The 23,705-nt window shown below is 40.8% G+C and overlaps 1 protein-coding gene across 1 annotated transcript; it reads right to left on the bottom strand.

The window, feature by feature from the left end:
- Positions 1–1,295: 1,295 nt before the first annotated feature.
- Positions 1,296–23,451, bottom strand: eps15 (epidermal growth factor receptor pathway substrate 15). The gene is made up of 13 exons (XM_056276221.1): positions 23,422–23,451; positions 19,923–19,964; positions 18,610–18,699; positions 18,366–18,413; positions 18,156–18,251; positions 16,123–16,185; positions 15,525–15,650; positions 14,154–14,213; positions 13,337–13,567; positions 12,503–12,648; positions 10,897–11,053; positions 2,073–2,155; positions 1,296–1,566 (listed from the first exon to the last, which is right to left on the bottom strand). The coding sequence occupies exons 1-13, from the start codon at positions 23,446–23,448 to the stop codon at positions 1,533–1,535; spliced, it is 1,203 nt and encodes a 400-aa protein (XP_056132196.1). The 5' UTR covers positions 23,449–23,451; the 3' UTR covers positions 1,296–1,532.
- Positions 23,452–23,705: the final 254 nt, after the last annotated feature.

Raw genomic sequence — 23,705 nt, 5'->3', positions numbered from 1 at the left:
TTTTTGTTGTTTGACAACTGCAGCAAATGCTATATACTGATTTTTTTATTTTGAGGGGGATTTTTTTCTCCCCAATTGTATCCGGCCAATTACCCCACTCTTCCGAGCTGTCCCGGTCACTGCTCCACCTCCTCTGCTGATCCGGGGAGGGCTGTAGACTACTAAATGCCTCCTCCGATACATGTGGTGTCACCAGCCGCTTCTTTTCACCTGACAGTGAAGTTTCACCAGGGGGATGTACTGCGTGGGAGGATCACGCTACCCCCCCCCTCAATTCCCCCTCCACCCTGCATAGGCATCCCAACCAACCAGAGGAGGCACTAGTGCAGCAACTATGACACACACCCACATCCGGCTTCCCACCCACAGACATAGCCAATTGTGTCTGTAGGGACGCCCGACCAAGCCAGAGGTTATATACTGATTTTGATAAACTTAAACAGGGTGTTAAGCAGAAGGGGATCATTCTCTTTTGGGCAGCTAGCTAGCATGGCTTCCATAGAGCAGGTAACCTTAATTTTCAAAAGAAATTAACAAAAGACCACCTTGCCACCCTAATCCAGCAAGATACATAAAGGAGAACACTCATGCTGTTAATGTGAATTTCAGTTAGTTGTTGATGGTTATCATAGACCATATCAACAAAGAAAATTCCCCTGTCTATTTATTTCATCCTCTCTTGGTGTTCCTATAGTTCCCATGTTGCAGTACACAGGCAATGACTGGGCTTATGCACACACGGGCTATGTGCACACATAGGCTAGTATTTACCATGCAACTTTATGTGTCCACACTTACATTTGATCAGAACAATGAAACTGGGATTTTCATTTTTTTATCCTTTCATTGAGTTTTAAGTGTGAGGAGGAAAGATAAAATACATTGGTTTCTGTAAACATTTCAGTCATGCACTGTGTATGGATGCAGCAGGACGAGGAGGCTCAAACAAGGAATGCTAAATTTTCACTGTCTTTCACCTTCACAGGCAATGGTTGAGAGTGATAAAAAAACCCTGTTTATGATCGAAGCACACCAAGCCATTACGGTTAGAAATATGTGGTTATCTACTACTACAACTTTCGGCTGCTCCTGTTAGGAGTTGCCACAGCGGATCATCCGTTAGAAATATGTGGTTATGCAGCTTGCATTTCACCCAGGCTGATTATGACAGGGATATTCAAGTAGAAATGTCTGTTAGAAAAGATCTTAAAGCCAAATGCTGTTCACTCAGTTTTTTTGGCTGACCAAGATTATTCTTCTTTGACAGCAGGGGAGCGAAGCTGAACAGAGGAGTGTTCACTTTTATTACATAAATATGTAACAAAACAATATGTATTATATGTGTCCTGGCAAAATTCCCAATCTGGCTCTCTCCATCTGGCCACCTAATCATCCCCCCATGTAATTGGCTCAATAATTCTTCCCTCTCCACCTCAGGCTGATGTGTGGTGAGCATTCTGGTACAAAATGGCTGCCATGCATCACCCAGGTGGGTGCTACACATTGGTAGTGGTTGAGGTGAGTTACCCCCTTCAATGTAAAGCGCTTTGGGTGTCTAGAAAAGCGCTATATAAATGTAATGCATTTTATATTATACACACACACACATATAAAGAGTGAGAGAGAGAGAGAGAGAGAGAGAGAGAGAGAGAGAGAGAGAGAGAGAGAGAGAGAGAGAGAGAGAGAGAGAGAGAGAGAGAGAGAGAGAGAGAGAGAGATTATGTTGAAAATCGTGATTCTTTTCCATTGAGCTTTCACCACAGCATCATGTTAGAACAACAGCTACATGCATCAGTTTTACATCTATTCTCTTGCAGTCCACAGCACAAACTTGTGAGGGGTCCTTTTTTCCTGACCTGCATTTTGTGTGAATTTGAGATACAGACCTGATCTAAAAGATTTTTCCTTTTCCCTTACATGCATGTGTTTGCTAAGTTTATTCAAAAATTATTCCTTTAACTTGATTTACAACTGCATTCATTTTTTACATTAAGTATCTCTGGATAAGAGTCAGTTAAGTGCTAAAATATAAATGCAACTTTAGTTACGTTTATTTCTTAACTAAGGCTTACCGTTGTAGGTCAATAATCTCGTTACTCAGCGAATCCAACTCCTTAATGGCGGAGAAGTCAGCTGCCAGGTTGACGGTATTATTCTGGAGATCAAGCAAGGCAGAGGACAATTCAGGGAAGGCTGTAAATACAATTTTGCAGGCGAACACCAACAAAAACATGTCAACACTGATAAACTGATTACACTTTGACCCAAGCTAAGAACTACTAAACTGCATTGTGTCAAGTTATTCTGCAGCATTACATCACCTCAAAATGTGACAGACAACACAGTCACAGCAATGCATAATCAGATGAATGATAGAGCTAGAATGATCGAACTGTTATGTAGCCACTGACAAGACACAAATAAGAAGAAATGGAAAAAATGTTGCAGGGGTTATTTAAAAATGTACATTTGAGATGAGCAAGTTCTGTACAGTTTAGAACAGCACCCTGTGAGGCTCTCTGTATGATGGTGAGAAATGTTGTTCAACTTGCTCCATAGAAATCTCTAAGGGAAAAGGTGAATGAGGTCTTTGGAGCAAGGCAACATACATGCTCTAAACTGACTGCACAACTTCTACAATGACGGGAAACGCCTTGCATGGATCAGTCTTATGTTTATGGAAGTCACTACCCACATTAAAATGTAAAGACCTCAGTTATCAGTATCTTCCAAGATATTACTCCCTGAACTTTCAAAGAGTGCTCAAATGGTTTCAATAGACTGTTTCAGACATTTTTTTATACATTTTCCATAAACCCTACTTCTCTGCAATGCCACAGAACCGTTCAACTGTTTGATTTCCCCTCTGACTGTGTTTAATGACTCTCACCTGCTTTTGAGGCAAAATGGCGATCATCTCAAATGTACATAATGTAGAGACACTAAGAGGGCCTAGTGGTGGGATCCTAGAAAGAGAACTTTGGGTCCAAGACAATCTGAAATAATCTTCTTGATTTTTTTTCCCCTTTATCTTCTTACATCAAATATATAGAGATCAATACTGTTTATTCCCCTATCCTCCATCCCCCCCACCTGAGACAAAATCAAATCAACTTGGATTTTCTAAACAAAAGGACTGAAAGTCTAATTTGCATCTCAGATGTAGGAAAGTGGGTGTATCTCAATAGAGTGAATGCTGCATTCTCTCCCCTCTGTCTCCTTTCATTCACAGAATACTACTTCATACCAAAACTATCACTCTGCACAGGGGCCAGATGCAAAAGCACCGTTCTCAATCCTTTCATTTCTTTTTCCATGTGGAATTTAAAAATCACTTTCTAATAGGGGTGCACCAAAGATCTTGTCTAGTAGAGTATCGATAACAAAATTTGGCTCAATAATTAGACAGTAAGTGAAGACCCATTTTCAACCTGTCACTACCTACTCGCATTTTGAAAAAAAAAGGGGGGGGAGCGGTAAAATCAAGATCACAGTGATGGTGGTGTGTGTGTGTGCGTGCGTGTATGTGTGTGTGTGTGTGAGTGGAGGCATGGGGGGTTGAGGGTGGGGCTGAATGTAGCAGTGTTGTAGGAGAACAACTCGCCCACGCCCCATGCCTTTTCAATCTCATTCATGTCCATTGGGGTTAAGGTCTGACGTTTGCGGAGGGAAAGCCATGAAAAATAAAACTTCAAATAGTTCCAGCAAAGCTTCAACATGTTTTTCGACCTGGATCCTGCTGTAAAATTAATCCTTTTCCACCTAACTTATAGCCAGAAGAGGCAGCATGCCTCTGTAAAATGGAGTAATACTTGTCTTTGGTCAGTTTATAGTTGATCCTGTGCAAGCCATCAGCTTTGGAAAGGACAAAACAGGCCTAAAGGTGAATGCTGTCACCACCATGTTTGACTGTAGGTTTGAGGTTTCTCATTCAAATGGCCATCTCCTCACATAAACTGGAAAATTATTAAATGAAATCTGAAGTTTTTGGTCATCTGTAAACAATTTCCCAGTCTTCAGTAGTGAAATTTCAGATCTTTTGCCCCATGCTTATCATTTCAATTTGTTTTGAGGCTGAAGAATCCACTCTGTGCATAACTGTAGTCCACTGACTTCTGGTTTCTACAGCAGTGGTCATACCAGTTTCCTGTTTGTTGGCGTGTACTATTGACAATGGCATATTTTTCGTGATGCCTGCAAGATTTACCATGGATAAATGTCAATGACATGCACGGAATTGTCAACAAACTCTCACCTGGACCTACCAGCAAATAGCTGAAAAGTTTCAAGTTGTACATATCAAGTTACGTCCATAGACGGACGGATGGACGGACATAACTTGATATGAACAACTTGAAACTTTTCACCCGTTTGCTGGTAGGTAGCGTGATCCTCCCACATGCTACGTCCCCCTGGCGAAACTCCTTGCCATCAGGTGACAAAAAAGCGGCTGGCGACTCCACATGTATCAATGGAGACATGTGGTAGTCTGCAGCCCTCCCTGGATTGGCAGAGAGGGTGGAGCAGTGACCGGGATCGCTCAGAGAGCAGGGTGATTGGCCAGGTACAAGTGGGGAGAAAAGGAGGGAAAAAAAACAAAAACAAAAACCAGGAAACTGGTATGATCGCTGTAGTAGAAACCGGAAGTCAGTGGACTACAGTTATGCATAGAGCCGATTGGTTTGGAAACTGCTACTCTTCCATTAAGATCACATTTTACTAATCGCCTTTTGACTAGTTTTTCTAACTGAGATCGGGCATTCATTTTTCAACTGACTCTGAATTTTGGATGCAGATGCTGTTCTGTCATGTAAACATGTTAAATGAGTGGGGGTGGCATCGCTCGGGAGGTAGAGCAGGTCGTTTAGTAATCGGAAGGTTCCTGGTTCAATCCCCGGCTCCTCCAGACAGCGTGTCAAAGTGTCCTTGAGCAAGACACTGAACCCCTAACTGATCCTGGTGAGCAGGTTAGTGCCTTGCATGGCAGCCACCGCCATCAGTGTATGAATGTGTGTGTGAATGGTTGGATGTTAGGCATACGTACATTGTAAAGCGCTTCGAGTAGCCAGTAGACTAGAAAAGTGCTATATAAATGCAGTCCATTTACGACATATTGGTCTTAAGATGGTGTGGTTGATTTAGGTCTGCCTAATCTTTCTTTGGCTAATAGAGACTTGGTTTCTGAAAATCTCTGTAGTGTGTGTTGTACTGTCCCTTTAGAAACTTTCAACTTAGTTGTAATTTGACACCGGACAGTCCATCATTCAAAAGAATAATTTGGCCTCTGAATACTTCATAAAGTCCCACTGACACTATTACAAACAACTGGAAAACTTTTGCAAAGGAAGTATCCTTTTTCAGACATTACAGCACCTGCAGTAGTAACAATAAGGACCAATATTAATGTGTCAATATCCTGTTCTAATGATTTCAAGATCGAACCAACACCGTGTATTAGAGTTTTCGGTGTATTAAAACTTAACTGAAAAATAAGATGTCATAACAATTTGAGAAAATGAAAAGTAAATGCTATGCAAACACAATATTTAGAGATTTCAATTTCATATTCCATCTCAAAAGAAAGATTTGTATCATCACACATACAAATATTCTGATTTTTTCTGCAACAGAAAATCTGGCCTACACATGCTCTGCATTTCTATTTTATAATCAGTGCTTCACTGCATCTATTTATTTCATTTAATATGAATTAATCACTGCAGTGATTAATAATTAATTACTGAATTCATTCACTTCATTTCACTGTTATGAATTGAAACTACTACTACTACAACTACTACTACTTTCAGCAGCTCTCATTAGGGGTCGCCACAGCGGATCATCCGTTTCCCTCTCTTCCCGTCCTCTAACATCTTCTTTTGTCATGCCAGCCACCTGCATATCCTGCCTCAACACATCCATAAACCTCCTCTTTGGCCTTCCTCTTGTCCTCTCCCCTGGCAGCTCCATATTCAGCATCCTTCTCCCAATATACCCAGCATCTCTCCTCCACACATGTCCAAGCCATCTCAATCTTGCCTCTCTTGCTTTGTCTCCAAACCGTCCAACCTGAGCTGTCCCTCTAATATACTCATCCCTAATCCTATCCTTCTTTGTCACATCTCCTTGTACTCCTGTCTACTTTCTTTATCTCTCTGACTATCCTACTTCTTCTTCGCCAACCTCTCCTCTGTATACTTTCCTGTACTTCCTCATTCCACCAGCAAGCCTCCTTGTCTTCCTTCCTTGGTCCAGATGACACACCAAATACCTCCTGAGCTGTCTCCCTCACTGTTTCTGCAGTAGTTGCCCAGCCATCCAATAACTATTCACTACCACCCAGTGCCTGTCTTAACTCCTCCCTGAACTCCACACAACAGTCTTCCTTCTTCAACTTCCACCACTTGATCCTTGGCTCTGCCTTCACTCTCTTCCTCTTCTTGGTCTCCAAAGTCATTCTACAGACCACCATCCAATGCTGCCTAGCTATGTTCTCCCGTCACCACCTTATATGTCACCCTGTGATCCTCCCTCTTCTTGAAATGATTGTTATACATTTAAAAAAAAAAACTTAGTTTAATGCTTGAAATAGTTAACTTTTTACCTACTGAGTCGATCATCAAAATAATCATTAGTTGCAGCACAAATTCAATTTAAACAATTACATACATTTTGAAATAAATGTAAAAATTTGGTATCCATTTCAGCCAAAACAATGGTTTTATTTTGGTGCATCCCTACTTCCTGATCTGTTATTATCATTAACTACGCTTAAATTATTTCTTGGTAATTGTAACCTAAAGAAACTTTGTTAAAAATAGTATAAATTAAAAACCAACGTAATTATGAAGAATTATCAGCAGTGAGGGAGACAGAGAGTAGAGGCAGCCTCTCTAGAGTATTGAGATGTGGTTTACCCAGCTAACTAACATTCACTCACTCAGAAGAGTCTCCATCGAGAGGGAGAGCCCAACGTGTAAGGTGACCGAGGCATCATGTGTGAAAGGCAGATACACAGAAAATAAAAGAGATCCACATAGAGAGAGACAGGAAGACGCAGCCACAAGCTAAAAGAAAACAAAATACACAAATACACATCTCAAGAGACAGGAAGGAAGAAATCAATCACGAAAAAAAAGGGGGGGGGTGCTAGAAATCTGACCTTTAGCATCAAAATGTTTAACACTGAATAACATGAATCTTAACTAATATGTCATCTGGAGCGAGACATTGTTTTGGTGTTGTTGATAATGCCAGCTTGGCAGAGGTTACTAAAATAAGCACTGTGGCTAACATACAGAAACACACAAGCTGTCAGTATCGAATTTAAGACATACTTTTTGTTAGTGCTTTGTAGCTGAGTCCAAGCAACTACATTTACTATGGATTGCTAATATTTGGTATCAGTGATCAATTAATATTCCAACTTTATTTTTACCATTATAAACAATATCAATATTATTATAAATGCCATAAACTTTTGACATTTGGTTATGTAATAACATGACTAAGTTTTAGCATAACAATTACTATTATCATTATAAACTTTATCAATATTATGGTTATTATTCTTTGTCATAAATATCACTTTCTGAGAGTATTATTCAACAGCTATGGCTATTTATATGAATAAATTGAGTAGTTCATATTAATACATTTCTAAAATTACTTTTTCGTTAAAACATTTCTATCATCATCAATATCGGTTTTATCTACTCATATATTTTCGTAATGTGTGTGTGTGTGGTGTTAGTGTAGATAGCGGGACTGAAAACTAAAGCACTTATGATCCTAATTCTTTTTAGAGGTGGTAGATATTGTCTCAGAGAGTAAGGGAAAAACCCCAGAAAATTAAAATTATGCATAATTATGCATAAATATGCAAAATATGCATTTTTCTAAAAATGGCTAAAAACCACTTTTCTCTGCATTTCATATGATTCTGAGCATCTTTGATTTTTTTCACCTATATAAAAAAAAATTTCTGGGACTTAAAAATGTTTTGGCATTATGCAAAATATATGCACTTATGATCCGAATTTTTTTTGGAGGTGATAGGTATTGTTCCAGAGAGGACCAGAAAAATAGCAGAAAATTAAAATAGAATTATGCAAAGTTATGCATAATTATGCAAAATATGCATTTTCTAAAAATGGCGTAAAACCACTTTTCTCGGCATTTCAGATGATTACGAGCATTTGGGGGGAGGTAGTTGGAGTGGGGGGGGTTTAGGGGCAGGGGGAAGGCGGTTAGCTGGCAGGATGAAGAGGAGGGAGATTTAGACAGGTGGATAACCAAACCGCGTTCTTCTAGTTATTATATAACAGCCTTATATTACCATAATAATTTTCATTCATCATTATACTGTCATCATCATCATCATCATAAATATCACATGGTAACATCAATATATTTGTTGATCATTTTAGCATTTAATTTCATTCATCATCTTTATCATCATCACATCACCATCATGCTCAATAATATTTTAATTACTATTAGGTGTAAAAAAAATTTGCTATGAATAATTATGATCACCACCATCATCATGGGCATCTTTTTGTCATAAAACATCAACATATCTTAATATTACAAAACTGTTTTAGCATCACAATTACAAACCCCAATTCCAATCAAGTTGGGACGTTGTGTAAAACGTAAATAAAAACAGAATACAATGATTTGCAAATCCTTTTCGACCTATATTCAATTGAATACACTACAAAGACAAGATATTTAATGTTCAAACTGATAAACTTTAATGTTTTTTGCAAATATTCACTCATTTTGAATTTGATGCCTGCAACACGTTCCAAAGAAGCTGGGACAGGGGCAACAAAAGATTGGGGAAAATTGAGGAATGCTCAAAAAACACCTGTTTGGAACATTCCACAGGTGAAGAGGTTAATTGGAAACAGGTGTGTCATGATTGGGTATAAAAGGAGCATCCCCGAAAGGCTCAGTTGTTCACAAGCAAGGATGGGGCGAGGTTCACCACTTTGGGAACAACTGCGTGAGCAAATAGTCCAACAGTTTAAGAACGTTTCTCAATGTAAAATTGCAAGGAATTTAGGGATTTCATCATCTACAGTCCATAATATCATCAAAAGATTCATAGAATCCGGAGAAATCTCTGCACGTAAGCGGCAAGGCCGAAAACCAACATTGAATACCTGTGACCTTCGATCCCTCAGGCGGCACTGCATAAAAACCGACATCATTCTGTAAAGGATATTACCACGTGGGCTCAGCAACACTTCGGAAAACCATTGTCAGTTAACACAGTTCGTCGCTACATCTACAAGTGCAAGTTAAAACTCTAACATGCAAAGCTAAAGCCATATATCAACAAGACCCAGAAACGCCGCCGGCTTCTCTGGGCCTGAGCTCATCTGAGATGGACTGACGCAAAGTGGAAAAGTGTGCTGTGGTCTGACGAGTCCACATTTCAAATTGTTTTGGGAAATCATGGACGTCGTGTCCTCTGGGCTAAAGAGGAAAAGGACCATCGAGATTGTTATCAGCGCAAAGTTCAAAAGCCAGCATCTGTGATGGTATGGGGGGGTGTTAGTGCCCATGGCATGGGTAACTTGCACATCTGTGAAGGCACCACTAATGCTGAAAGGTACTTACAGGTTTTGGAGCAACATATGCTGCCATTCAAGCGACGTCTTTTTCAGGGACGTCCCTGCTTATTTCATCAAGACAATGCCAAGCCACATTCTGCACGTGTTACAACAGCGTGGCTTCGTAGTAAAAGAGTGTGGGTACTAGACTGGCCTGTCTTCAGTCCAGACCTGTCCCCCATTGAAAATGTGTGGCACATTATGAAGCACAAAATACGACAATGGAGACCCCGGACTGTTGAGCAACTGAAGTTGTACATCAAGCAAGAATGGGAAAGAATTCCACCTACAAAGCTTCAACAATTAGTGTCCTCAGTTCCCAAACACTTATTGAGTGTTGTTAAAAGGAAAGGTGATGTAACACAGTAGTAAACATGACCCTGTCCCAGCTTTTTTGGAACATGTTGCAGGCATCAAATTCAAAATGAGTGAATTTGCAAAAAAACAATAAAGTTTATCAGTTTGAACATTAAATAGCTTGTCTTTGTAGTGTATTCAATTGAATATAGGTCAAAAAGGTCTGTGAATGTTCTCATTCATCCAGGTCATGGTTATCCAAAGGAGTTAGTCCAGGTTAGTCCAGTCGCACTTTATTCAACTCCTTTGGATAGGTCGAAAAGGATTTGCAGATCATTGTATTGTTTTTATTTACGTTTTACACAACGTCCCAACTTCATTGGAATTGGGGTTTGTACTATCATTCCCATTACGATCATCGCAATTATCTTTTTTTTTTAAATACATTTATTTCTGATTTCTCCCAATTCAGGGGCCAATCGCTCCCTATTCTAGTTCAAACACCCACTCTCGTGTATGCATTCACCAACTGCATCTCTCTGGCCGGCAGTCTCGAAAGAGATGCGTCGCCACCTCCATGACAAAGCGAATCCAGGCCGAACCACTGCTTTTTCCGACACACACGGAGACGCATTCATGTGACAAACACAAGCTGACTCCGCCCCCCTCCCGAAGACAGCATTGCCAATTATTGCTGCTTCATCGAATCCGGCCATAGTCGGATCTAGCGAGACCAAGGCGCGAACCCAGTGGGCAACTATATCAACACAAAGCTGATGCTTAGACCACTACACCACCGCGGATCCCTATCACAATTATCATAAATATTGTTATTATAATCAACTTACCTGTTATTATTGTCACCTAACATTATCATCACAGTTAACTCATAGCAAGGCCAGTTTTCCTTCAGAGCTTGCTTAAGGAGACTAAGTATAAAGAGAGTGGATGTGATTGACTGTCTGTGGCTCACCTGTTTGATACTGTGTCTGTCTGAGGGGGGGATCATCTCAGGGGCCAGGCTCTGGGGAGGGTCCAGACCTTTACTCAGCTTCTGATTAATCAGATACAGAGCCAAGGCAAACTGCTCTCTGGTCAGCTTCCCTATGTCACCAATGTCACACAGCTCCCTGAGGCAGACATTGACACACACAGGAAAAGACATAAACAAAAAAAGGGGAGAGACAGAGATGATGTAATGGAAAGAAAAAGCAAGTTAGAGACACAAGGAAGGAAAAAAGACAGACACAGAAAGTGAGGGAGTGACAATGATGAACAGAGAGCAAGAGAGAGAGAAAGAGAAAGAGCGAGAGAGAGAGACTATCAGAACTATCAGAGTCAACCAAATTATAACACAACAGAAACAAAAGTACCTCACCTATTGGAACACAAAATCACACACCAAGTAAAATGCAATGATATCTGGTGCTAAAAAGACAGTACACTGTGGCAACCTACCTAACCACAGTGACTGATGTTAAACACAGAAACATGTTAACAAAGTACAGACTGAGTGCTCATAGCCTGGCCATTGAAACAGGCAGATATAAGAAAACATGGCTGCCAAAAGAGAAGCGACTATGCCAACAGTGTGGAGGAACTGCTGCAGACACAGAGTAGCACTTCCTCACGCAGTGCCCAAAATTTCAACTTATCAGGGAAAAAATTTCCCCAAAATTCAGCAATAACCATCCACATTTTATTAAATCAGATAATGAAAAACTAAAAATTATACTGGGGGAAATGAAAGAAAGTTGCCTTCTCGCAGGACAGTTTATCTCTGCCTGCCACCACATGAGGGAATCAGAATGACCTGCTGATCTACATCAGGCCTCGGTTTTAAGTTACCTTCTTTTTATTTATGTATTGTATGTATATATTATTGTCTTCTTTCTGTATGTCTATTTGTTAACATTTGTTATTTGTACAATGCTTTGGCAATACTGTATTTTGTTATAGTCATGCCGAGCCATGAAAACTGAATTTGAGAGAGAGACAGACAGCGAGAGAGAGAGATGCCCACATTACATAACTAAGTAATGATTTCCACCTCAGGCAAAGACTATTTTTAATAGTCGGAATAGACATTATGTTCAGTGGTTATGGAAGCCAATGCAGACAGCCAGAACAATGGGGGACAGATGCCCATTACTTATACTTGTGTAAAAACCACGTGCTCCATGACAGTGAGAAGGTAATGAGAGATTCTGTTGTCTGCTGTGTATCACTATGTGCTGATTTAAGATCTCCATGAGGTTCATCTCAAATGATAATCCTGAATACTGTGGTATATAGAGATGATTATTATTATCATTATTTGTCTCAGTTAGAGGTTAAAAAACCTTCTGTGCTTAATCCTTACATCTCAATGAAATGTTCCAACATTGCCAATATCCTAACATCAAAATTAATTGTGGAAACTGAAACTGTGTAACTCTAAAGTGGTTCTGAGTCTGAGAATGACAACATTGGGAGGAGATGGAGGTAACTCATGAATCTGAATAAATCACCACATTATGTTTAAATGGTTTCAAAGCAGGAGGAGAACTTAAGGGGGAAACTTTGGCTTCCCTGCTTACCAGATGCGTGCGAGTGTGGCAGACGGGAGTCCAGTCTTGAGGAAGATATCTCTGACCTCAGGTCCAGACACAAGTCCATCCATATCCCCATCAGTCTTGCTGAACAGCTCATCGTACTTTGCCTTGTCTGCTGGAGACACCACCCACTGGAGGAGAGCACAAACAAGCATTTACTCAAGTACAACAACCAAAGTCAAGTTTAACCGTTTACCAATAAAGTCTATAAATAAAACGAAGGGCCATCATTTCACTATCAATGTCAGAATTCAACCTTGAACATTCCAAAAGTAGGACATTTAGTCACTTTAGTCTAGGAATATCCAATGTATTAGATATTCTTCCATCCAATTTCCCCTCGGGGATGAATAAAGCATTTCTGATTCTGATATATCCAATATAGACTATCACACAGTCTAAGAATATTAAAAAAAAAGAAAAGAAAAGAAAAGAAAAGAGAACCTCTGTATTTAAGAATATCAATATATTCAGACATATCGGTAGTGGCTCACATTTAGGATTGCATGCAAACACATGAGATAAACATGTGTGCACACAGAATTGTTGCCTTGTAATTTCATCTAAAATTGAAGTCTACACTGTTCAGACAGAAAACAGTTCAGCCACAACATCCACTTACCTTTATATTCCCTCCTTCCCGGTCACTCTTTTGGAAAACACACTGCACTATCCAATTTGAAATCATTTTAAACATTACTTGTTACAATTTTTCAAATGTGCCAAAAAAATAATTGTAAAATATCAATCCAGTTTCTTTTGTGTGTTTCTTCAATATCCCAGAGATTTACAACCAGTAGTGATGGGACCGGTACTCACAGGGGAGGCTGCTGGTGTTGGGGCTGGAGCAGGGGCTGGTTTAGGGGGATGAGGCATGGTCTTAGACCCAGTGTGGGAGGAGCGACCATCTTTGGCAGAAGGGGGTGAAGGCAACAGGGGCATCAGGGGAGGCACAGAGGGCTTTTTCCTTTTTGAGGGCGGGACAAGGGGAGGGGGTAGGGACATGGGTACAGGCTCCCCTTCCAAAGCTCTGTACACCAGATACATGGCCTGTGATAGGGCAATAACACACAAAACAATCAATAACAAACATCCATTAATAAACCATCTTGCCGTCATTCAGTCTTTACACCTCAACACATCTCGATTTCACATTTTCCATTGGGAATTTTGTTCCAATTAAGCTTGCAAATTTAATTCATAGCAACTTTTTAAGATCTGCAAATATCTGGGTCTTTATGCAAGCAGTAAGCATGCACACAGATATGAAAACTGTTTTGCCATAACTCACAGCTGAGCCGTAGCTATTCTATTAACAGAATCTGTAATGAGGAGTGTGTAGGATCAGCATTTTACTTACTAACAAACAGTGACACACTATATGTACTTTAAAGATCAGGCTTATCATTCACACGCAGTGGCTACTGTAATGCTGCTCTATAAGAATAGAAACAGACACTGTCTCTGTTTATATAGAGGGACTATACAGGGGCATTTTCCAAGGTGCTCTCTAATTAGAAAGTTTGACAAAGACTTAATGATAATGAGGTATATTGATGAGGAGCTAGGCAGAAATAATGACAGACAACATTTATAATGTATGTTTTTAACAGGCTAACTGGGGTGTTTTTCTTACCACCGCAAATTCATCTCTGTCCAACATTCCATCTCTGTCAAGGTCGCTGAGCTCCCAGACCTTTAACACACACACACACACACACACACACACACACACACAGGTCAAGAAGCATGAACAAGTAATTTTAGTTGCTATATCAGTGTGGAAAATTAGCACAGCTTTTTTTCTTCTTTTTTTTTAACTCAATCATTTCACTGATTAGAACCTATTCATGCTCTTTTGTTGTAACCTCTGATCTTCAATGTTTTAAAAAGGCGCCATTTGTAATATTTTTCCTGAAGCTTGATGACCAGTAAATACCAGCAGGGGTTGCTGAATGGTGCTGACTGAAACAAAGTGAACAGGTCTCAGCCTCCCCAGCCTCCAGATTTCTGCATTCAAAAACACTAAAAGCTGCGCCAGTTTAGGATTTTGTTGTTGTTTGAAAGCCTACGATGCCCTGCTTCCCAAAGATTTGGCTCACATCTGCATTCCTCACCAAACTATACAGCAATCACAGCAAAGTGATATCTATTGAAGCATTAGAAAATAGCTGATGACAGTAAACATGCTGGAGACCTTGTCTGGATTAGCTTGTCTTGTCTATTTGCTTTGCAGTTGTTATTCACATTGCTGAATTACAGAGGTCAGCACTACAGAAATTGCATATAGCTGCTTTATTCTTGTTATACATTTTTAACTTGGCCTTGCAGCAGCCTGCATTTCTTTTTACGTAACAAAATATGGCATAAAAATTAGTTTAATTGGAGAGCTTTGTTCAGTTTATGGATTGTATAATGTATGTTGTTCAGTCATTTTCTACTTTACCATGTTACTACATTTGGTCAAATGTATATGTTGTCTTTGTGGTGAAAGTGTTCAAGAGTCTTTTGAGTTTATTTAAAATGGCACCTGTACAAATTTCTAATTTTAATTCATTATTTACTAAATTTAAAGATTTTGTATAGTACTTGAGAAAAAATGAGTTACAAATCATGTATTTTCATGGCTATGCATTGTCAATAAAATCAAGCCATACTGTGTAAACTTTAAAATTAACTGTAAATTTTCACCTACTGCCCTCGATCCTTCTCTAGTTCTGAGGAAAAACAAGTTTAGTGGGAGTTTTAAGCTAAAATCCTGAAAATCGTCATTTTTGTTCAATTTCCAGACAACTTTGGAGATACTGGTAATTGCAGTGATCAGTTTGCCAACTTTAAATCCCAGAGATCCATTCAAAATGAAACTGTCAGCACCTTCCTCCATCGCCGAACAAAAAATATGCTTTAACCTAAGTTTAACCTACTGATGTTGTCATATCTGTAGCTAAATGTCCCTTATGAGCTTGGTTTGCCATATCTTCTTTTTAGTCACATCTGGGGGTCATACCCTGCCCAGGACGTCCACAGGCAATTTGGAGTTAAGCAAGACGGGCTTAACTTTGTCCCCTGTGAGCATCCCTCCCACTGGAGCCAGACTTTCAAAGATGGCGTCAAACTTCATCTTCTCCTCAGCCTAAAGAAAAACAGACACACGATGATGAAAGCCCAAGGAATTAATCACTCTTATGGACTTAAGTGCTGTAACAATGTTGTTACATAGGGAATTTAAAAAAAACAGTTGATCTATTTACATCAAGATTTTTTTCTTCTCCAATGTGCAACTATGCTCAACAAGTAACATTTAACAAAAGGGGAGGAGAAATTTATATCAATCATAACAGAATAATAATTGAAGACTTGAAGAAAAGAATTGAATAAATAATTGTTGATTGAAAATACTCAAATGCCCACTGAATAAATAACGGTTCATTGAAAATACTCAAATGCCCACTGAACGTTAACATTGCACACATACTTTTTTTTAATTTATTTATTTGGTTTTGTAATTTCATCTTTAGATGCACGGGTTACTAAAATGGGAGCCCTGTAGAAGCCAGTATTATACAATAGGATGAATGGGGAGAGACTTGTTGCGACTATCTCACCTTGACAACCCAGGGAATGTCGATTGCCATACCCCCTGGTAAAAGTGGGCTGCTAGTGTCATGCTGGGGATAAACAGAATTTAATTCACCTGAGTATAAGTAAATATGCCAAAAAGAAAAAGTACAGTTTCAAATGAAAGCTTATTATTTTCTTCTTTAAATCCACAGTAAAAGCTTAAGCAATGATGCAGGGAGCTAAACATTAGTCCCGTGTTTTACTTTTGACACGTCTAGTATCGGCTGTCATTTAAAAATGAATGAAAAGGAGGCAGAACAACTGTCAGGTCCTGATTATAGATATACATACACTGATGAGCCAAAACATTATGGCCATCTGCCTACTATGCTGTTGGTCCTCCGTGTCGCCAAAACAGTGCTTACCCGCCAAGGCATGGACTCTACATGATCCCTGAAGTTGGCCTACGGTATCTGGCACTAAAACCTAAGTCCTGTAGGTTGTGAGGTGGAGCCGCTGTGGTTTGGACTTCTCGGTCCAGCATATCCCACAGATGCTCAATCAGACTGAGATCTGGAGAATTTGGAGGCCAGGGAAACACCTTGAAGAATTCATCATGTTCCTCAAACCATTCTCTGGCTCCCCCATACCTCACCGACCTCCTCTCCTCCTACCAACCCTCTCGGTCCCTCAGATCCACCTCAGTCCCCCTTCTCTCTACCCCCAGGTCCAACCTCGATGGCTTTGGTGACCGAGCCTTCTCCGGGGCAGCTCCCAGGCTCTGGAACTCACTCCCCCAAATCATGAGAGACTCAGAATCCCTCCCACTCTTCCAATCCCATCTCAAGACACACCTTTTCTCCATTGCCTTCTCGTGCCGCCCATCCTCTCGTCCACCGCTGGTCTGGGGCAGGCTGGGGACGGAGCACTCGACCTGCCCCCTCCCTCAACTTCCTCCCCAAGCACATCGGACACTGCTGCAGTCTGCCCACATTCAGGTCATTGGTCGGGACTCACCTCTTCAGATTTCATCTGTGATTTATGATGTTTGTTTTTCTTTCCCTTTTGTATCTGTCCAAGTCGGAGAGTACTGCTGACGTCGTGTGTGGCTGCCGCTTCTACCTCTCGTAGCCCCCCTTCCCATCCACCCCTGTATGCCTGTGTTATATTTATCTGTCGTCTTGTTTCACCCCGTTTATTGTAAAGTGACTTTGAGTATTAGAAAAGCGCTATACAAGTTTATTATTATTATTATTCCCGCACAGTGTGTGCAGTATGACAGGGCGCATTATCCTGCTGAAAGAGGCCACTGCCATCAGGGAATACCATTACCATGAAAGGGTGTACCTGGTCTGCAACAATGTTTAGGTAGGTGGCACATGTCAAACTGACATCCACAAGAATGGTCGAACCCAGGGTTTCCCAACAGAACATTACCCAGAGCATCATACTCCCTCCACCGGCTTGTCATCTTCCCACAGTGCATCTTGGTGCCATCACTTCTCCAGGTAAACGGTGCACACGTACATGACCATCCACATGATCTAAAAGAAAATGGGACTCATTGGACCAGGGCCCTTCTTCCACTGCTCCAAGGTCCAGTTCCGACGTTCGCGTGCCCATTGTAGATGCTTTTGACAGTGGACAGGGTCATCATGGGTATCCTGACCAGTCTGCGGCTACACAGCAACGTGCATTGCAGTGTCATCAATGAGCCTTGGGCACCCAACACCCTGTTGCTGGTTTGTCGTTTGTCCCTCCTCAGACCATGTTCAGTAGGTACTCACCACTGCTGACCAGAAGCACCCCACAAGCCTTTCCGTTTCAGAGATGCTCTGACCCAGTCATCTGGCTATAACAAATTCGCCCTTGTCAAAGTCGATGAGGTCTTTTCTCCTGCATCCAACAGGTTTACAATGAGATCTGATTGTTCTCTTACCATCTACTAATCTACCCAGACCTTGACATGTGCCTCTGTTTGGAGATGATCACCGTTATTCGGTTCACCTGTGAGTGGTCATAATGTTTTGGCTCATATTCCTAATATGAGTAGTAGAGACAAGTGCCATGAACATACAAACTTAGGTGGAGAAACTGCCAGACTGAGGCTCTTGAGCGCCACCTCCAGCCCATTTTGTGCACAAGCCACCAGCCGGAGAGCTATGAAGAATTGCTGAGGAGTACAGAAGGCAGTGAGTGACTCAAGCCTACTAATTACTTACACTTAAAACAATGCATCCAAAGCACACATTATTTATGACATTATATATCCACAAGCTACTCATACCTGTTTGTTGAGAAAACCTTTGCACTCAGAGTCTGCCAAGTCCCAGATCTACAAAAACATTTGGGATTTACCAATTGAAAATTAAGGTGAGGTGCTGATACGACATGACTCATTTCTCAGGCTAACATTTGCACTTGACTATTACAAGAAGGAATGATAGAGCAGACAGGTGAAATGTCAACAAATGACACAGGCACATCCTGTGCACCACTACTGTGCTGATCTAAGCCTTTCAAATACTCACCTTCCCCAGGACCAGGTCAGCCAGGCCAGACCTCTTTAGGAACAACGCAGCATCTGCTGCTGCCACTCGTCCGCTGCCAGTCGGATCAACCTGCATGCACACAAACAGAAAACAAAAATACAAACATATTACCCAAACACACACATTAAAAAAAGGATAAAAAACATGTTAAGTTCAAGCTCATTCCATCTGTGCACCAGCAGTAATGATGCTGTGCTTCTGGCAAAAAAACAAAAACAAAAAAACACAATTACATTTTTAGCCTTAACCAACGCAGAAAATAGACAATGGGTGAATGATTTGAATGTGCTGTGAACTGCATTCTCTAGTATAAAAATCGGGTCTGCCAGAGCTGTGAAGAGGAGACTAAACAAGACAAGAAGTGTCAGAAATGGCTGCTGACAGTTAAATCAATAACAACCATAAACCAAAGAGATTTTTCCCCTTCGCACTCCGTTTGCTGTTGGGTATTGGGTCTCAGCTAACCGCTACACTTCGTTCTCTTTCATCAGGCTCCTAGCTAGCTCCTTTGACAGTTTTGGCAAAGAGACCCATCATTTATTCATGGAGAAGCTTCCATCATCAGTCACAGAGACTACATCTGAGAGGAGAGGAGAGAGATAAATGCTCAGTACAACACCCCAGAGGGTTAGCACAGCACAACTAATGCTATGCAGCTTCTCTCTGGGTCTCATGCATTTCTCTCTTTACCTCTGTTTATTACCGCCAAGTTGAATTTTGGGCATTTAGCTGAAACTCTTACGCAGGGAGAGCAGTGAGAGCAATGGTTTAAAAATCCAATGTTTGCCAACTGTATATGCAATCATTGGTGCAATGATTAAACCCACTCGTAATACGTGTTACAAAGTATGACGTAAGCCACTGACTCCCCAGTTGGACTTAAAACTTTGTCAGAATTATATCAGATGTGGCGATTTGTTTTGTGCTTTTACAGTGAATAAAATATCCCTATAAACCAGATTTCCCATAGGAAATTAAATGAATGAATGAATGAATGAAAATGAATAACTTGAAATATCTCGTCTGTGAGAGGATGCCGTGTGATAGAGAAAGATATACATTATATCTCTCACTGAACTGCTTGAGAAAACCTCATTAAATGCTGATTGAATCTAATCAGTCTAACTGGAATAAAAGGAAAATTCACTGCTTAAAAATTGACTCATGTATAGGTCAAATACAAAACATTTATGAAAGAGTGTGAGAAACATTACTCTTTAAAAGACAGTGAAGCCTTCATTTTGCACGAATTATGTTAAAAATAGAAGTTCTGTGAAAATATAGCTGCCTACCTGTCGATAGTATTTGTCATAGACGGGATTTCCACTGGAGAGCTGTTGGGGAAAATAAGTTATTTTAGACTGAATACATTTAATAGAAAATATTCATCTCATAATTATTTTTTTCTTTATTTTAAAAAACACACAAACAGTCTAAACATATAAGAGGCCTGAAGAAAAAAGAAATCTCCCCTACTTGTCACAATTTCACATAATGCAAAATACAGTCCCCGTACAGACATACAGCATTTTTCCTCTATCCATCCATCCATCCATTGTCTTAACCACTTATCCTGCTCTCAGGGTCACGGGGATGCTGGAGCTTATTCCAGCAGTCATTGGGCAGCAGGTGGGGAGACACCCTGGACAGGCTGCCAGGCCATCACAGGGCCATCTGGCTGCGACATTTTTCCTCTATTGCGTCTTATATCCATTTAGAAAAACAAATCTAAATATGTTCTTGCAATTAAGACACAAGACCAAGGATGACAGAATGACAAAATGTGCAAAAGAAGCAAGGTTTAGCACCTAACCTGTTCCATATTAAATATACAATGAATATTGTCACATTTTAGAGTTTAATGTTCTGTGATGGTCTGGCGGCCTGTCCAGGGTGTCTCCCTGCCTGCCACCCAATAACTGCTGGGATAAGCTCCAGCATCCCCACGACCCTGAGAGCAGGATAAGCGGTTCAGATAATGGATGGATGTTCCGCCTTATTCATCACCATGAAAAAAACCTGCGTATTTGCAGCTGCTTTACCAAGTTAAGTGTTTCATTTGAAAGAAATGTATTAGTACATGGCAATATGACCGTAATTCTACACCTTTATGCAAATGGCACCTTTTAGGTTTGAGCGTGAAAATCAACTCTAAATGTGTCTAAAATACAAAATATACTTGTGCTCAATACTGGGCCTACTTTAAATCCTTTATAACTTGTACAGATCGAGTCCACAAGCTAAAATGATCAACAAGTGTTTTTTTTGACTGCTGGCCAAGCCTGTCCTCCACAGGGCCAACGTAGCTGCCAATAAACTGTGCTGATCCATTACAGATGGGGAAGGCAAACGCACAGACTCCAATCAATATGTTTCTTCTTAGCAGCATTTCTTATCATCATGTTCATATGCGCCTCAAACAGTTGGTTTTCTCTCTCTGTTGATCACCCTCCACCCCTTCTGATTAAACTGTAACACAATCAGATCACAGTTACTGCCAACACATAAGGCCTGTCTTTTGAGTCCTGTCCACAAATGAATAGTATCTAAGTTAGTTCTTTCATTTCTGTACAATTTAACAGGACTAGCATGCAGGTCTGGGAAGGAACACTATAGGCATGACCCAAGACATGATAGCATTAACATCAGTAATTCCACTAATGACTCTATGAAAGAGACGCTCTAAACACGCTTGCCATGTTTCCTGGCAGTGTCAGGCAAGCCCTATATATTATCTGGACTAATGCAATAATGTGGGTGTGTGTCTGTGCAGATGTATCCTCCATTATTATACAATGGTCTAGTGCAGGTTGATGGCAGAGCCAATTTCTGCCAATTTCCAGGCAGACAGGCATTGACTTCTGATCTTATTCCGGCTTCATGATAAAAGCTGTTCATCCTGTTGGCTGCTGATGGTCAACTCACAGAATGACAGTGTATCTCGACTGACTACAATTGATTTTGCATTATGTCATTTCCTCTCCCCCCCCCCCATTTCCTTTTTTCATTAGATTTTGCATCACTGGGCTGCACAGGAAGACGAGTCAGCAGTACGCAACATAAAGCCCAAGCTACAGCTTTCTGAGCTGTTAAATCTTTAAGCCTATGTAACATGAGGGACATAAAAGGAGGAAACCTCAGTATTGTAAATGAATCTCAGCAATGACCACTTGGACAAAAGGAAAAGGCTATCTCTTAGAGGCACTGCTCCCTCAGTTATACATCCAATTAAACCCAGCTAAGACAAAAGCAGCAGAATGTCAAGAATCTTCTTATATTTCAGTGTTGTTAAAGATTTACACTCTTGTTTAAGATTTATTTGGCACAAAGGATGAGACATGCAAGAAAAACATTGCTGACACTCGGCCTCGCTGCCTGTAAACTATGTCAATGGTTGATTCATAATCCAATGGCTATTTACACACACACACACACACACACACATCTTTCTCTGGCCCATGCCACTTTTTCTATGGCACACAATAGTGTGCCTGGAACTGTTGGCAGCCACAACACTGTGGTCATTGTACTGGTGACTCTTTAACTGCACAGCATTGAAAAAACACCCCTCAATCATTCTCCAGCTAGCCTATACAAAACTGAAGCAGATAAAATGATATTCTACCATAGAGGGGCAGACAGGCCGGTCCAGTCTGCTCTAGAACATTCTACCCCCTAATCCACCCACTGCAAATACACGAGGAGGAGGACTACTACAAACAGCTACAGCCACTACATGCAGGCCAGCTGAAAAGACTGAAAAGCCATGAAATTACACTGCAACATGCTTATCTCCTTTAAATACATGATCACTATTCAAAACAGCAATGAATTCACAGCTATCTTCAAAGAACAATGTTTTTGGAATAAACATCAAGATTGTCAGCGAGGTCGATCACACCTGTTGCAGCCTAAGCAATTAACTAGCTATGCTGGAGAGTTTGACGAGATCTCTCAGAAGATCGCTGACAACCTGCTCTTTCCCGCTGTTACAAGAAACCACCAATGCTCCTTTCTGTGTCTGAACCACGACAGACCAAGTTTGTGACAGCTGGACTACACATCCCCAAACTGGGAGCAAAACCGGAAACCTGATCTTGAAAACGGTCTCTTCGTCAGCAGACTTCTCCAGACATTCACAGCAAATACAGATAGATGATTCTAGAGTTCACGGACGGCACGTTAATGCAATCATTGAAGAGTAAACAACTAGATTAACAGCGATACATTTACTTGGTAACTGGGCTCAACCACCTTGCAAGCTCGATAATCATCAAGGTGGTTTTCAACATAACTAGGTTGGCAACTTAGCAAACCAGTAAAAGTTGCAATACTGGTGGCAGCGAGCAACAGCCATAGCTTCACATCGAAGCAATTTTGACAGTAGAGCAACAACAAAACACATGCAGCCCGTATTACAGTCCAGGGTCCTACAGCCTGCGGTCAACAAAGGCAGTACAAAACAAGTTTATTTACATCCCAACTGTTTCGTGAAGTTTCATAAAACAACTCTAAACCTGCCTCGTACTACGCGCGCGCACACACGCACGCTAGCACTTAGCTAGCGAGCTAACGTTAGCTAGCTACGCCCTTACGCAGTCCCCAGAGATTAGGCAAAAACTTTTCTCAGTCATGGCAGGGGAGAACTTCCAAAAAGAAGGGTAAAGATCGCCGTACGCTCACCATTTTGCCTCCCAGAAGGAACTCGGAATATCCCAAATGTCAGTAAACAGTACACAGCGAGCGAAAATAATTTCAGATCGTTAGATTTGATATGAAAGACAGTGTTACCTGAGTAAGAGACAGACTGGCAGCCATAGTGTTTCTGTTCCCACTGCCCTCATTCTGTGCTGCTACGATAGACACATAGAGGTCGCTACAAAACCCGGCACTGGAGCATGTGGACTGGGATCAGATGGAAATCAATGACCGGAATGCAGATAGGTTGTCTGTGATGAAATTGCTTTGAAAGTAATATCGTAATATTTCTGCTACCGCCAATTTCTAACATATTGCTGAGTGAGCATCAGAAATTTATCAAACAATCTTGATAATTACTATGATTACCATAAGTG

Source organism: Lampris incognitus, chromosome 3 (genome assembly GCF_029633865.1).
Source record: "Lampris incognitus isolate fLamInc1 chromosome 3, fLamInc1.hap2, whole genome shotgun sequence".
Taxonomy (NCBI): Eukaryota; Metazoa; Chordata; class Actinopteri; order Lampriformes; family Lampridae; genus Lampris; species Lampris incognitus.
The sequence above is the reverse complement of the archived record's forward strand: the minus strand, read 5'-3'. Positions and strand labels throughout refer to the sequence as shown.